Source organism: Lontra canadensis, unplaced genomic scaffold, assembly GCF_010015895.1.
Source record: "Lontra canadensis isolate GAN:19392208 unplaced genomic scaffold, GSC_riverotter_1.0 scaffold22, whole genome shotgun sequence".
Taxonomy (NCBI): domain Eukaryota; kingdom Metazoa; phylum Chordata; class Mammalia; order Carnivora; family Mustelidae; genus Lontra; species Lontra canadensis.
In genome coordinates this window covers 11,583,476-11,599,565 of record NW_022631016.1, presented here as the reverse complement: position 1 = coordinate 11,599,565, position 16,090 = coordinate 11,583,476, and the positions used below count along the sequence as shown (strand labels likewise).

The 16,090-nt window shown below is 46.8% G+C and overlaps 1 protein-coding gene across 1 annotated transcript in view; it reads left to right on the top strand.

Moving 5' to 3' along the window:
- ANKH (ANKH inorganic pyrophosphate transport regulator) overlaps positions 1-16,090 on the top strand; it is a 129,316-nt gene that overhangs the window by 63,393 nt on the left and 49,833 nt on the right. Inside the window, exon 2 of the mRNA XM_032861888.1 lies at positions 11,301-11,517. Coding sequence (XP_032717779.1) covers positions 11,301-11,517 — 217 coding nt within the window. The remainder of the gene's footprint in view (positions 1-11,300; positions 11,518-16,090) is intronic.

Genomic DNA, 16,090 nt, shown 5'->3' with positions numbered 1-16,090 from the left:
CCAAGGCAAAGCTGTCTGGATTTTTTTTGCAGCTCTGTGTTACCCCGGACAAGTGACTGAGCCTCTCCACAGACCGGTTTCCTCACCGACAGGCTGGGAAATAATAGTGCCTCTCTCCCAGAGGGATGGGGAAGAATATGGTCTTAGAATAGCATCAGCCACAAAGCAGCACTCAGTCAGTGCTAGCTGCTGGGGTCGTTTCGTCGTCATTGTTGTGTTCGTTGGATTTTGTAAGTTATAAGGCCTCCGTTATAAGGTCTACATGCAAATAGCCACTCACATGTCATTCTGTTAGTATAAGTGCATTACTGGACTGGAATGGAAGGCAACGAATGGAGGGGGCTTCCGAATGTCTCAGCCTAAGTCAGAAAAAAGAATGGGGCTTCTGAGCTGCCCAGAGGTCCGCAGACAAGTGTAAGGTGCCGGAGCAATTGAGGGAACAGTCTGTCACCAAGCAGGAAGAGGGGGTGTGCTGGCAGGGAGAGAGTAAGCATCTCGGCATGTGAGCAGGGTTGGTAGGTGTGTGTGTGTAGGCGGACAGAAGGTATGGACGGTTAGCAAAGAGACTTTCCAGACCCCAGAGTTCATCTTCTATTCCAGCCTGTTGCTCATGGAGCTGTTGTGGGTTTTGTTTTTTTTTTTAATGTAAAAGTATTAACTCCGCTCTGAAGTGGAATGGATACAATCTTAAGATATTAATCGAGAAATAACATCATTTGGAGATCAGGAGACTTTATAAGTATAAAAACATATGTAGGAAATTTGGGAATTTCACTAATAGTAAAGATGTGAGGTCAAGCTGGGAAATAAGTAGTTAGATGGCACATGAAGCTTTGTTTTCTTAAAGTGCACGAGAAATCCATAGTAACATTCCTTCCCTGTCGAGCCTCCCGCCATTTTGAATCCAAGTTAAGTTAAACCAGGTGAAGAAGCTTCGTGTTTAAAATGAAGGATCAAAATGGTTTGAAGAGGGTCTTGCAACACCATAGTATTATCTTTTAATGAACTAACTTACTTCCATTCAAGAGGCCAAAAAGTAAAAAAAATTTTTTTTAATTTCCTCTGAGATCCTGAAAAAAGCAACAGGAGAACCCAGAGTTAGCCATACCTGGCACCTGTTGGGTAGTTTGTCTCTAGTCTTTATGGAAATTCTTCTGCAGGTGTGGGAAGTGACAGAAAAAGCCAGTGTCATATTTTGGACTTGTCCCGTATTATCTCTGTGTTTTCAGGAAGCACTAAATATGGACGGCACTGCACAGGGCAATGACTTTGACTGCTGACGAGGCCAGACCAGGCTTCATTTTACTGCTAGTCCCTTTAAACCACAACCTTGTGTGTGGGTGTCGAGTTCTTGGCTGGAGTGCCAGCTAAACAGAGCGCGGGTGTCTCATTTAGAGCGGTATAGATCCTGAGAAAATAAAACATGGCTGGAAAATTACCGGGAAGACAAATGATCTAATTTAACCCAAACCACTTTTTAAAATACAAACAGAACAATAACAGTGGAAAATTACAAGAACCTAGACTCCTTGAGAGGATTGAAATCCAAGGGTGCTGATTATCCACGACACTGAAGGAAGCCCTTCCCCACAGGTAGCTTTGCCTACACGTGTCCTTCTGAATTCTCAGCTTTCACAAACTACCATGTTCAGAGAACCCTGGGTTTGAGAGAGATTTTTGAAACTGTATCTTTTGTAACAATAGTGAATTTGCTTCATGTTATGAAAGGTGTAACAGGATCATTGAAGCTGTAGACAGAGGAACAGTCTTTTATCAAAAAGATTAGTCTAGGGCGCCTGGGTGGCTCAGTGGGTTAAGCCGCTGCCTTCGGCTCAGGTCATGATCTCAGAGTCCTGGGATCGAGCCCCGCATCGGGCTCTCTGCTCGGCAGGGAGCCTGCTTCCTCCTCTCTCTCTGCCTGCCTCTCTGCCTGCTTGTGATCTCTCTGTCAAATAAATAAATAAAATCTTTAAAAAAAAAAAAAAAAGATTAGCAAGAGAGAATTATTACCGAGCCCAGTGTCCCATTCATTTTTCTAATCCAGGATGAGGCATTGAAGGAAGTATTCATCTTCCTAAAAGAAAAAAAAAAAAAAGAATTTCGGTGTTTCATATACTAATCTCTTGCTATTTCAGGAAATAATACCAGCTTCCGACTCAACACCTTTTTCTGGAAGAATTTGAAAAGCTGTTTCTTTAGGAGCAGTATGATTGTGTTTTTACCCGTTCCCCATGAACGTCAGTTACCAGATCAGCCCTGGCCCTTCTTGACCTCTCTGGCCTCCTCTCTCGGAGCCTTGTTGCCCCTACAAGCTCCCATCTTTCACAGTCTGGAGATGACTACCCTGGTCATGTGGGGGGCACACCCAGCTCTCGGCATGCTCCTCAGCTTGTCCGGGGGCAGGCAAAGAAGGTTGGCTGCTCTTTGGCTTCTGATTTCCTTCTTGTGGGAGCTGACTTCTGTTACAGGATTTGACCCTATAGAGATCTCTCCTCCATCCCAGTTGACATCCACAGGATGGGAAGGAAGGGAAACAGAAAAACAGTCTTTGCTTAAGGCTTTACACTTAAGAGGCTAGTCATGTGGCCCAGTGTCGCTCGCTTCCTCCTAATGTCTGTGTGTCAGTAGTTAAGCAGCGAACCCTCGTCCAATACCTGCTGGGTGCCCAGTGAGCCATGATAGAGGTGACAACAGAAGTCCCTGCCTGTCTCATGAGAAAATACCAGAACGACAAGATTATGTACAGTGCCCCTGCCATCAATTTGCATATTTACTTTAAATACATAAGTTCTACCAAAAATAGCTTTATTTAGCCAGAAACCCAAACCTGCAGCTGCAGGGTTTTGTTCGTGAACGACCCCATGCAAGCTGTATGTACAAGTAACACGTGTGTTTATTCAGAGACTGATTTTCAGTGATGCATGAGGCGTGCTGAATGGATGTGGGAGAAGTGGCCAGAAGTAAACCCAACCCTGCCTCAGGTCGTCTGGTGAGACGCGAGGTCGAGTGAACAAGCAAGCCCAGGACACCGGGGTTCCCCGGTCCATGCAGGTGGCCGTGGGGCATGGAGCTGGGGGTAGGCTCCAGGGACAGCTCCCAGAGAACACAGCCCCTCAACTGATGATGCGTTGACCAGGTGCATGGGTGGGACCGGAGTAGAGGTGATTCTGTGCAGAGAAAAAAGCGTAAGCAAAGGGCTCTTGGATGAGAGAGGGGTGGTATATCTAGAAAACTGTGGTCAGTTTAGGCTTCACAAAGCACACAGTGCAAGAGGCAGTGCCGGGCAAGGTCAGATCACGAATGGCTTTTGTACCTATTCACTCATGGCCCAGATATCGATTGGATGCTGACGAGCCATGTGCCAGACACACTTACAGACCCTTAGAGCATGGTTTTTGGAGCCCATGGTCTGTGAACACAGTGCAGCCCTGAAGCACATTGGGTGCTTTTTTAGTCATTTGGATTTTTGTGATCTGACCACAATGAGGAGGGTCAGAGGATGGCCTGGAGACAGGAAGGCCATCAGTGACCTGACCCAAGGCACGGCAGTGAGGCCAGAGAGAACTGGACAGATGCTAGAGTGACTGGGGAAAACGTGATGGGACCAAGAGATCTGTGGGAGTGCGGGGTAAAAGGCATCCAGGGAGCTCACTCCTCGACCTCCTGGGTAGGAACCCTGGGCACGTGCATTCAAGCTTCAGGGGAGGGGGCCACTGGGACCCACGTAGTCTGTTGATGGTGAACTCAGTTTTGGAAGTGCAGTGTGCCAAGCATCCATGGGACACTCAGCGGAGACGTGTGGGTTTGGAGCTGAAGAGAAGTCTAGGAAGTCTGGAGAGTTGGATCAGAGAATTCTGAGCAGACAGAAAGCACCAGAGGTTTGTGGCAGAGGGTGGGATCGCTGAGCAAGAGTGGGAACAGGAGAGTGCCCAGGCAGAGCCCTGGGAACACCAATATTTAGGAGCCCCCAGAAGACAAAGTATCAGGAGAAAAGCTGAAGGGGAGAGATGAGGAGAAAACCTGGAAACCTCGATGCCACCGAAGCCGAGGGGGGAAAGCGTTTCCAAGAGGGAGTAGCCAACGGGGTCAGATCTGCCGAGGGGTCGGGAAGGTGAGAACAGAAAAGGGCCCGTTTGCTTAAGCAGGAAGAGCCCGTAGGGGGAGGGGGAGGAAGGCAGAAGCCAGGGCTCGGGGTGCCTCCAACCTGCCATTATGGGATGACGTGGGATGCGGGTGAGACTCCTGCCCTCGGGCAGCTGCTGTCCCCACAGGCTGAGGCGTCCACGGGCAGAGCAAACGCGAAAATAATGAAAGAAGGTAACGCTTCAGAGAAGTTGTCTATGAAAGGAAGGCGAGAAAGAACGTGGGAACTAGAAGAAGCGAGGAGTCAAGAGAAGGGTTATTTTTAAGATAGAAAGCACCGGTGCATCTGTAAGTGTTGATGGGAAAGAGCCAGTCGTGTAGCAAGGATTGGACCAGCCAGAGAGGAGGACGGGGGCTCCTGTCAAGGTCAGAGGGACATAAATGTGGAGCCCAGGTCGACACCCTGGTCAGACTGGCCTTTCCATTGCAACAGGACAGAGGTGGTAAGGAAGGGTTTGGGCAGATGTATTTTGTCGAGGTTTGTTTTAGGGAGAGAAGCAACAAGAAATTTTCTTTCTTTTTTTTTTCTTTTAGATTTTTATTTATGGATTTATTAGAGAGAGTGCGTTAGCAGGGGGAGGAGCAGAGGCAGAGGGACAAGCAGACTTCTGTGCTGAGCGTGGAGCCGAACGTAGGGCTCCGTCCCAGGACCCTGAGATCGTGACCTGGGCTAAAATCAAGAGTCGGACATTTAACCGACTGAGCTACCCAGGTACCCCCCAGATTTCCATTCTGATGGGTTCCATATTCCAGATGAAGCAAGAGGGGAAGTTATCTGCTGAGTCAGAGGGAATGAGGCAGGACAGAGGTGCAGAGAAGGGAAGGGGAAAGATGGAGGTTGGCGAGGCAACAAAGAGCTGGTCGGTGGGCGGAGGCGGGTGGGATGGCAGCCAGCTGTCCGTGCCGTGGGCCTGGTTCCAGCCGCCCTCAGAGCCCAAGTGGAAGTCTGTAAATACAAAGAGGGGAAGAAGAGGTAAATAACTTGATGAATCTGGGGTCAGGGGTTTGCACTTAGTAAGCTGTGGATATTGACATGGGTGTGGTTAAAGTGGTGACCTTGAAATGCAGGGCACCATAAGGAAGGACAGACAGGAGGAACAGAGGAGAAGTCAAGAGAGAGACAAGTCGAGTGAAGCTTCAAGAGACAGAGTGGGAGAAACAGAGAGGGCCTCGCATCTCCCCGAAGGGAGGCAGCTGTGCACCAGTCCTGCACCTGCTCCCCAGGGGAGACGGCGGTCCTCCCAGCTAGCAGGGAGTGCTTGCCGTCACACTGCCCGGAAATGACTGGAGGATCAGAGTGACTTGGTGACCCTTGGCCTGAGAATCTCAGTCTGCAATATAGAGATGTTGCTGGTCTCTAGAGCCCGACTTCATCTCTTGTAGGGTTTAAGGATCTAAGACGGTTCATATCCAGGAGATCACATGTGGGATTTGTTAGCCATTTCCCTGGGGGTTGTTTTGTTTGGGTCTGTTTTTGTTTTTTACTTTTTAATATCCTGTAGCTTTGATAACTTTCTGGGAGGAAAAAAAAAAATCAGGCAACAGAGCACCATGAACCTGGCAGACAGATCAGGCAACAGAGCACCTGGCAGACCCTGGGGGGAGACTAAGACAGGTAGGACCCACTGAATGCCTTCTGGTCGCGGATGTGTTTGTAAGTCAGACATCCCATGGTGCCGAGCGTCCACAGCGTAGAGAGCACGGATCTAAAGTGTGAGGAAGGGCCCGAGCCATGCCATCAGGGACCACGACTGGGCTGTGATTGAAGAGCGCCTTCGTATTCACGATGGTTGGAATACTTTAATGCTCTGATCTGAAGTGTCTTTACTGTGGAAAGTTCACGCACGTTTAGAAACTTGCCTTTAAATAGCAGGTGAACCTCTATAGTTAGGACGGGATTCTGACTCCAAGCCTAATTCATTCCAAAGACTCTCGCTCACTACTTTAGCTAAACTTCCAGCCCATAGCTGTGCCTCTTTCCCTGCCGTGGCAGCGAGCTGTTCTGCCTGGAACACACGGTTCTTTGGCTGGAGACGCAGCAGTGCTCGGGAGTGCCACGGCCAAGAACAGTACCAGCGAGCTCATTCATGCTGAGCCGCAGCAGAGTTACAAGGCCTGTGTCACCCAGAGAGCTTGCCACCTCCTGAATGGGTTTAAATTTATTTCTAGAGAGACACAGGGCTGACTCTTGGACCCCGTTCTATCTATATCCTGTCTAGATTATCTCGTTCAGTCTCTTGCCTTTAAATACTATCCAGACGCTGATGGGCTCCAAATGTATGTCCCCTGCCCAGATGTCTCTTCTGGACTCCAGACCCACCTAGCCAGCCATCTAACCTGATTTCTCCATTCGGAATCCTAAGGGGCATCTCAGACCCAACGGGGGACACCAAGATGGTGCGCTCGCGTTTTCTCCCCCACGTCTTCCTCCCTCTCCCAGTCTCTTCAGCTCAGGAAACAGTTGGATCATTTGAGCAGTGGCTCAAACCCAGAAAACTCAACAGTAAGCTTCAATTCCTCCCTTATCCGCAGGCCCACCAGGTGGTCCATCACCGTGTCCGTTATCTCCAGAAAGCTCTCAAATCAGTCACCTTCTCCCCATCTCTTCTATCCCGTCCTGGCGCAAGCCATTTCCTACCTGGCTTACCACAGGCCCTTGACTGTGCTTCTGCCCTTCCCTCCCCAGCCCACCCTCATTCCCACCTCCAGCATGAGCCTCTGCCCACCTCTGCTCAGACCCTCGCTCTTAGAGCCAAGATCCACTGCTCTTAGAACAAAACACATACTCTTGACCATGACCTGGAGCGATCTCAGCATTGCCTGCTTTTCCAAACTCACTTTATGCGCTGCCCCCCCCCCCCCACACACACACATTCCTGCTGGCTCCTACTTGGCCTTAGCAAGCCTTCCCGTAGCCCTCGGCCTTCTGATAGCTCTTCATCCAACCGGTTCATTCTTGTTCTTGGGGCCTTGGCTCCACCATTAGCTCAACTGTCCCATCCTTGGAGGGCTTTCCTCGTCTAGTCCATTGGAACGAGCTTCTCCAAGGAGTCCCAGTTCATGAGCGTATTCCATTTCTTTGGTACCTGTCGCTGTGAGTGTTTATACTGCTTGTGGATGTGGTACTTCCTTCTTTCACACACTTACCAGTGTGGGATCCCCTCACGTTGCACGTCTGGGGACATATGGTGAACCAAAATTCTGTGTGCCCTGGAGATGACGTTCAAATGGAGAAGAGAGACAGCAAGACAAAAAGTGAAGAGTCAATTTAATGCCAGGTAATGAGCATGCTGTGATGAGGAACGGGGAAGCAAGTTGAGACAGATGAAACAAACAGCGGGCAATGGAAGGTTCTGGAAGGATGAATTACTGGAAAGAAAGCATCCCAAATAATGGGCAATCGGTGTTTCATGCAGATCAGTTTTGAAGAAATAAGCTATTTCTTTAGAAAATGAATTTTGAGCCCTATCTCATGGCATAAATTCCAGGAGGATTAAAAGTTAAGTGTGCAAATGAAACCATCAACTACATTGATGGTTTACTTGTGGATGGGGGAAGAACAGCCAAGTCTAAAAGTGTGGAAAGAAACTCCACGAGATGATTGACAGGCTACACGTAACTTATTATTAGCGGACAAAATTATTATTCGGGGACCAAATCTATTGGGGGACCAAAAGAAAATCAGGAAATAAAGAAGTGGATAAATTGAGGGAAATACTTATGGTAAATGAGAATAATAAAAAGCTAATAATATTAATATAGCACATGCCCTCAATTGTAAAGTTCTTCTTTCCTTGCCTTTTAATATTACTTGAAATTAGAATGTTTTTCATCCACTGTATATATTTAATATGGCTGTTAAAACATTAAATCAGCGGTATATCTGACAAGTAATAACATCTTAGAATCAGAATGCAACTTTTTAGCATTCATGAAAATTAATATGGACATGAAAGTTCCTAGTAGAAAATACTTCATTCCTTCAACAAATACTTGAGTGTTTCTGAGGGGTGAGGTGGCCGGTATAGAGTGGTAAACAAAAGAGACACAAATCCTTGCTTTGAAGTGCCTCCTCCAGGCTGGTCACTGGTTCCCTGTACACTACATCCATGTGAGATCAGCCGGGTTATTTCAGTGAGAATGAGCACCTGGGCCGACACCACGCAGTATAAGTGATGGGAGCACGTCCCCTCAAGTCTGTGTGCGTTTAAACCCTGTGCACTTTCTTCAAATTACCGTAATTGTTGAGCTAAGTGGAGTGTTCACACTCAGTCTTGCTGACCGAGCCGTCATTCCCCGCAACCCTCCACCCCCTCCCCCGCCTCTCACCTGCTTCAGCCCTGTCTTTAGGACTCCGTCAGGGACCTGTTGGTGGAACAAGAAAGCATTGCAGTGGTGTCCCAGGCAGGGCAGACGTCTTTTTAGCCAAGAGTAGTATTTTGCCAACAAGACACGCAAAGAGTCTAGTCCTAAGTTGTTTAGGTGCCCTCCTGTATGCCTTTTCACCCTATGCTAAATAATGGCTATCACTTTTAAGTGTCAACAAATGTTTTGGCGATAAAAATCTAAACCATTTGCGGTCATAGATGTTGGGAAAGACAGGGAGGAAAAAGACCGAACCATACGCTGATCTCAGTGTCTTCAAGAAACGTACTTAGACGTTGTCCTAAGCTGGGGTCTCTGGGAGCGGAACCGGTGTTGGGGAATTCTCGGGCAAGTGAAGTGTTGCAGGGAGAGGGGAGAGTTGGGTGGTGGGGAGAAGTTAAGTGAGGATCTGGTCTCTCCTGGAAACTTGCTTCCTCCTGGTCCCCCAGGGAGCTCTGGAGTGTGGATTGTACCAGAGCAGCCTGACCCTGAGGCAGGGAGCTGATCTTCTATACCCCTGTGTCAGCCAGCCCCTGGCTGTGTGCGTCCTGGGGCTCAGGTGTGGCTTAACCAACCCAAAGTGGCTGGGGACAAATTTCTCTGAGGAGGAGGCAGCTGTGAGCCATTAGTGGCCAACTCCCGCCTGGCACCTGGGGAATGGTGCCCAGTAGAGGGTCTGCGTGGGACACCAACAGCATCCACTGCATAAGGTCCAAAAAAATTAGTTTGGAAGATTATCCAGGGATGGGTTTTGACACATGACAGGACCCTCTGACTAGAGGTGCCTGTTGAACACAGGATTTATTACCAAGGAGCTTCTTGGTTTTTATTTTGCTTTAGGGGATTCAACTATTAGATCAGCTTTGCTAGAAGGAAAATTTTTTCTAAGGAAGGGACCGTGGCAGGCATGTACCACAAAGGCTAAGAAGGTTCTTTGGGAAATTTTTAAGGTATTATTGGAGAAAAAGGGAGAAGAGGACTAGACATACAACTGGAAACAACTATCAAAAACTAGCTTATAATATACCAACTTTGTCAGAACAATGATCTAAATTCCTACAGCTATTAGTTATTTTTCTTCTAGGTTTTTCTAAAACCATTTTACACATTGGTGTTTTGCTATTCATTTTTTTTTTTTTTTTTTTTGCTAGCAGTGCTTTGCGTGGAATGTTCAACTATATAATGATGGATACATTGTCAAATATATTTGTCAAAATATATTTGTCAAAACCTCTAGAATATACAACCCAAGAGTGAATGCAGACTATGGGCTTTGAGTGATAAAGATGCGTGCTTGTCGACTCATTGACTGTAGAAATGTACCACTCTGGCATGGGATATTGATAGTGGAGAAAGTTGTATGTGTTGGGGCAGAGGGAGTATAGCAACTTTGCACATTCTGCTCCATTTTGCAGCTCTAAAAAATAAAGTCTATTGTTTTGTTCTGATCTCAGCCTATCAATAATAATACCATGGCTCCTAATGCCTTAAGGACCTCACATGGGCCCCGGTGAGCCTCCCTCAGACATGTGCCCCTTTCAAAATCAGTGTTACTACTGGGATGACCCTTGTGGATCTTAGTGTGATTGCAGGACACCCTTCAACAGCAGCCATCAGGAAACTTTGGAAAAAGAAAGGTGTATGACTTATAAGGCCCGGAAGCTGCACAGGACACCTGGGCTACATCAGTGACGTGGGGCGGCGGGGGAGAGCATGTACACACCTGCACAGGCCTGGGATCCTGCTTTTATTGGAGTCAAGGGTGCGGACCCAGAGTTTCACAGGCTTACTCTTTATTGGTGAATTTAAGACATAAGAGCAAGAATTTAAAGCTCTTGGGGGAAGAGACAAGTGGCACAAATGGCCAATTATGAAATCAACCAAGATCTCGAAAACAAAGGAGCCTTAGTGGTGCAGCAGGTAGCCTGGCTCTTTATCAAGTCGCGTGGCTGGCCATGGGTTTATTCATGATAGTTTCTTCGGAAGTGGGTGCCTCTTTGAAATAGTTGTCTGGGCAATCCAAGCTTACTGTCCGTGCTTATACTACATCCTGTTTCTACAAGTCTATGACTACACAGAAAGTCCATTCGAATGCATTTATTGTGATAAGTGATTTCCTTGATCAGTTTCCTGTTCCTAAAGAACAGGTGATGTCCTAACATTGAAAGTTAAAATACAGTAAGAATTGGGCAAATAGCATCCTTCAATTATACAATATATTCCTTCATTGCGTTTTTCATAGCTTTCGCTCTGTGCTGGGAAGGGTACCGACATAGCACATACGTGGTATTTCAGGTTATGGGTGTATGCTCCCATGTACTTGCACACACACACATGCACACATGCATGTGCACACACGCCCCTTCCTTAAAGAAGAAAAAGAAAAAAAAAGAAACCATCACCCACTCCACACGAAGCATCTGACTCATTTCTAGAATGCCTGTTGCTGTTATAGAAATTCAGCCCACAAATAAAATTTAACATGCTAAGCTTTTAACAACTGCCTAGAATTATTTTCTGGTATTAACATAAAATACTTGCTGGGTTTTTCCTCTAATACTTTCACCCCAATGGGCAGGTGTCTCCCCTTCAAGAAGCTACTTCGAACCAAAGCTAATATGGATGAAAATGAAAACTAATAACTTTTATCAAATTATAGTGAGCTTTACCCTATAAGCTGCTTAGTGTTTCTATAGAAACCTGTCTGCTGAGCTTTTATCTTGGAGGCATGAGTCCCTGGAGACGGACGACATTTCTAATGCTGTTTGTGGCCTGTCTTTCCCCCTCCACAGGCCTTGAACCGAGGCATCGCTGCTGTCAAGGAGGATGCAGTGGAAATGCTGGCCAGCTATGGGCTGGCATACTCCCTCATGAAGTTCTTCACGGGTCCCATGAGTGACTTCAAAAATGTGGGGCTGGTGTTTGTGAACAGCAAGCGAGACAGGACCAAAGCCGTCCTGTGCATGGTGGTGGCCGGTGCCATTGCTGCCATCTTTCACACCCTGATAGGTAAGGCTGCTGCAGCCCACGCGAGGTGCTAGCTCTCTCGTTTCTTGTGCCTTTCTGTCCATTGAAATGCATTTATTGTGATAAGTGATTTCCTTGGTAATTACTAAAACATTTGACATGAAAATTTCGAGGGATGAAAGGAATGGGGTTTGTGCTCCTAGTGCAGGAAAAGAAAATGTGTTTTCTTTGGGAAGCTCTACTATTGACTCCCAAGCCCTGTGTTGGAGAAGAAGTGACTTCAGTAAGGTCAACAAAATGGCCCAGGCTTCCTAGAGACACGCATTATGACACAGACTCAAATATAAAAACAGAGTGGCTTTTATTAAGATTGATGCTTATCAGCAGTCAGAACAAATGATCATTTTATGTAGTAAATAAATAAAAGAGATTGTTGTATGTATTAAAGTTAACTTATTTTAGGGGCTCACTAGTCTGTTTTATCCAAAGATGAAACTAAATACTATGGCATAACCTTCTTTCCATGAAAAAATAAGAAAGCTATATCATACGTACAGTGCCCCGCAGAGAGATGGACCAAGACCTTGGAAAAGGACTTCCTCTGGAGCCTCAGTCCTGCTTCTGCTACCTCCTGGGGGGGGCAATAAAACTCTAAGAGCCTGACTTCAGAGCTCCTTGGCTTTAAAACAGCTCAGCTTACTGGGCATGAAAATTGAGTGTCACATCTATTGGGCCCAGTTGCATAAAACCCGTGAAATAACACCTCATAAATCCATTGTGTACCTTCCAAACGGCATCAGCTGTATGAGCTCCGTGAATGTCAGTGGTGAATAAAGGAGCCGGGAAATGAACCCAGACCATTAACGGTGTATTCAGATGGCAGCTAATGGTTGCTCACACAGTCTTGAATCTGAAGGTAAATGCTGTGAGACCCTTTTGGTTTTCCTCTCAAATGTAGCACAAGCTTTTGTGCTGAGAACAGTGTGAAAACTTGAGAGGATGCTACTCATGGGCCAGATTTTCAGCCAAAGTGTTGATATTGATCATTTAATTTGGGCTCAAAGCTTCAGGGCCTGGGGTTGAGAGGAGACGCTCTTCTTCCTTCAGCTCACGCCCTGAATACTAACTTGTGGATGTGCTTTGAAGAAACGTCCTGCAGCTAGATTGGATCTGAGCCACTTTCAAAGATGGTACATGCCTTGGAGAAAATTCCAGACGTGGAATGAGTAGGTCTAGATAAATTTGTGTCAAAATGGGTAAATTAGTTCCCTTTTGCTATCACTCTTTATTTGGATTTCTTAAATAAGCCTTATATTCCCTGTTTTAGTCATAGTTGAATAAGGCTTTGGGACTAATAGCTGGTTACAGGGCGCCAGACGTCACAGAAGGACAAAGCTGAGCGTCCTGTGTCATTGAAACTGGAGTGAGGAACATGTGGTCATCAAGATGAAAACCAGCATCATTTTTCAAGTTCAGTCTAAAATTTTCCATTTTAAAACAATTATAAAATCTTACATGTGTATCAATACGGTTCTACATCCCGGATGGATTTAGCTATCGTTCTAAGCAGACTCTTGGAATTCTAGAAGATCTACCGACCCAAAAGTTTGTGTCTGTTCTCTGTGCACCAGAGCCTGGCTCTCAGTATCCAAACTGCAGGAGCCTTGGGAGTAATTCCGGCTTTTGTTTCTTGGTCTTTGTTGGGTAGCTGCCAATAGTGTCTCATTTTAGCTAAATTGTGGCCACTACTGTCGTTATGGGCTCATCTGTGAGACACCACTTTTTTAAATTGCAGGGCATGGGGTTTGCCAAGACCAAACCTTAATTTAGGCCAGTGGTCAGGATGTAGGTGTGCTCCCACATCCCCCTCTTAATTAATCTGTAAAAGAGGAAACCTTGCTGACCGTACACTTGGTTAATTTGGGTCCAGGTAAATTTCACCTGCGTGAAGGTAGTATTAGCTGCGCACCTAATTCACACACATGGAGAAACCATGGCAGTGGCTGTTTCCTTGGTCTACACAGCTGATTCTCAAGTGACCTGTAAGGCCTCTTCCATGTTCCAGAGCAGCCTGGGCAGTCAGCGTGGCTTAGGGGAGCAAGTTCCGAGGTTCTTCCAGTAACTTCTAGAAGGGGTCCTTTTGTCAGTCTTCCCATCTCCAACAACTTTTTCCATGTTTCACGGGTTATAGACCCATCCTGGAAAGGGTACAAGTTGGTATCACTGAAACTAACAAGGGTGCTAGACAAGGACGGTTTTAGCGTGGTCTCAAAATGTATCGCTCTGTAACAAACCCCCCAATACTCAGTGACTCAAAACACAGCATTTATTCTTGTTCACCAGACTGGGGGCTGGCTAGCCGGTTCTTTTGGACTCACTATGCTCATGCCTCTGTGCTTTGCTGAGAGTCAGGAGGCGGGGCTCCCTGGGGGGCCTTCAGCCAGCAGGGGCTGGGCCAGGTGGCCTCTGCTGGGACAGCTGGGCTCTCTTCCACCAGCCTGAGCTTGTGTGGACAGCTATGGCAATACCCCAAGTGAAAAGATAGAGGCCCACAAGGCCTTATGAGGCCAAGAACTGGAAGTGGCCGCCATCACTGCTGCTGTGCGTGACTGACCAAGACAAATCCCAGGCCAGCCCAGGTTCAAGGCCGTAGGGAAACACACTCCAGTTTGCACCAGAGGTACTATGAAATATTGCAGAGAAGGGATATAAGAAGGAGAGAAGAATCAGGGATATTTTTCAATTGGTCTACCCCAATCACTTTTTTGGGATGATGGATTCATGCCTTTGTTTAATCAATGTATATTGAACACCGACTATGTGGCAAACAGTGGGCAGATCCCGGGAATTCGGATACAGATAAGGCACATTCTCTAGAGAGAAGCAAGATATCATGCAGTAAATTATTACAAAATACCCACTCCATAGAGACTCGACACCAGTGAGATAGCATTTATGTTCTTGTGTTAAAATCTCACATACACTGTACTTACTTTATGCATGGATTTACAATATATTTCCAAGGCCTGGGTGGCGCTTGTTCTTCCCACACCTGTATGTTCCAGATAACAGTTGCACAATGGGGACTCTAGAGGGGTGTCCTATATCTGTATCCCAGCCCCCGTGCCAGTACCCAGCCTCTTCACAGCCGGGTTCGCTGGCGCAGTGCCTTAAGCATAAAAGTTGTTTGACCCTATGTGTGGAAGTGATATAAATATCAGCCATACAAGCACACACACTTTTGAAATGATTCATTAGAAACACGGGAGTCAGGTTACCTGCCTCTGTGAAAAGCCTAGTAGTAAACAGAGAAGTCCGTGGCATAATCAGTAGTACTTTTTTTTTTCTTATTGTTTTTTTTAAAGATTTTATTTATTTATTTATTTATTTGACAGACAGAGATCACAAGTAGGCAGAGAGGCAGGCAGAGAGAGGGTGAAACAGGCTCCCTGCTGAGCAGAGCACCCGATGTGGGGCTCAATCCCAGCACCCTGAGATCATGACCTGAGCCGAAGGCAGAGGCTTAACCCACTGAGCCACCCAGGTGCCCCTCCTTATTATTTTTTTAAATTTAATTTTTATTTTCAGTGTTCCAAGATTCATTGTTTATGCACCACACCCAGTGCTCCATGCAATATGTGCCCTCCATAATGCCCACCACCAGGGTCACAGGAGTACGTTTAAGGCTTTTAAGCATGGGAACTTGGGAATTTGAATGAGAATAAAGGTTCTCAAATCACCTCTTGGAAATGCACATATTATTCTCTTACTGGAATCAGAAGAAGGCTTTCCCCTCAATTCCCAGAGGAAAAGAGGTGTATAGACTTGCCTTGATTAATATTAATATTTCGAGGCATTTTGCAACAGGCGCGGGTAACTACTAGGTGAGCAAGCCTGAGAACCACTCATTCTGGAAAGAGTAGGTCACCCTGATGGGCCCAGGGCAGAAGAGCTGGGCATTTGAATGGCCCTTCTGGTTTCTTCTCGTTTGGGTGGGGTCAAAAGCTGTCAACCTATAAAAAGGTCAGGCCTGTGTCCTCCCTGCTGCGGCCACATCATGAAACCTGTTTACGTCTTGTTCAGAAGCCTTGTTTAATTTTTCTTTTGAGCGTTCTGCCCTTCAGAAGGAATAGGAGCTGTCTCAGAACAGTCGAGGTGGGGCAGTTGATAGAAGTCGATGGTCCCTGAATGTTAGGGCAGCCAGCCTGGTAATCATGGACTCTGTGCAAAGCACTTTCAACAAATTACCCCCAGCCAACAGCTCCAGCCAGAAACAGCTCAAGGACACAGGCGCGGAGGACCAGCTGCAGGCTAGAAAAAGCAAAGCGGGAGGAGAGGCAGAGTCAGAAAGCTGGGCCCACTGAGCTCACCACCCAGCCCTCCTTCAGTCCGTCTTCCTTATCCTCTCGCTTAGAGGCAGTGTTTTTGACATTTTCACTAAAATATTCTAATCATAGGTACACCGAGGTCTATCTGCAGAAGGTAGAGAAGCAGATATGTATCGATCTCTGTGCCGTCCGGGGCCTCACAAGCAGATGGCACGCCGGGCTCTCAGCTGCTCAGACTCGTGGGTCCCAGAGTCTCCCGGGAAAACAGTTCTCCCGTTCTCAGAAAC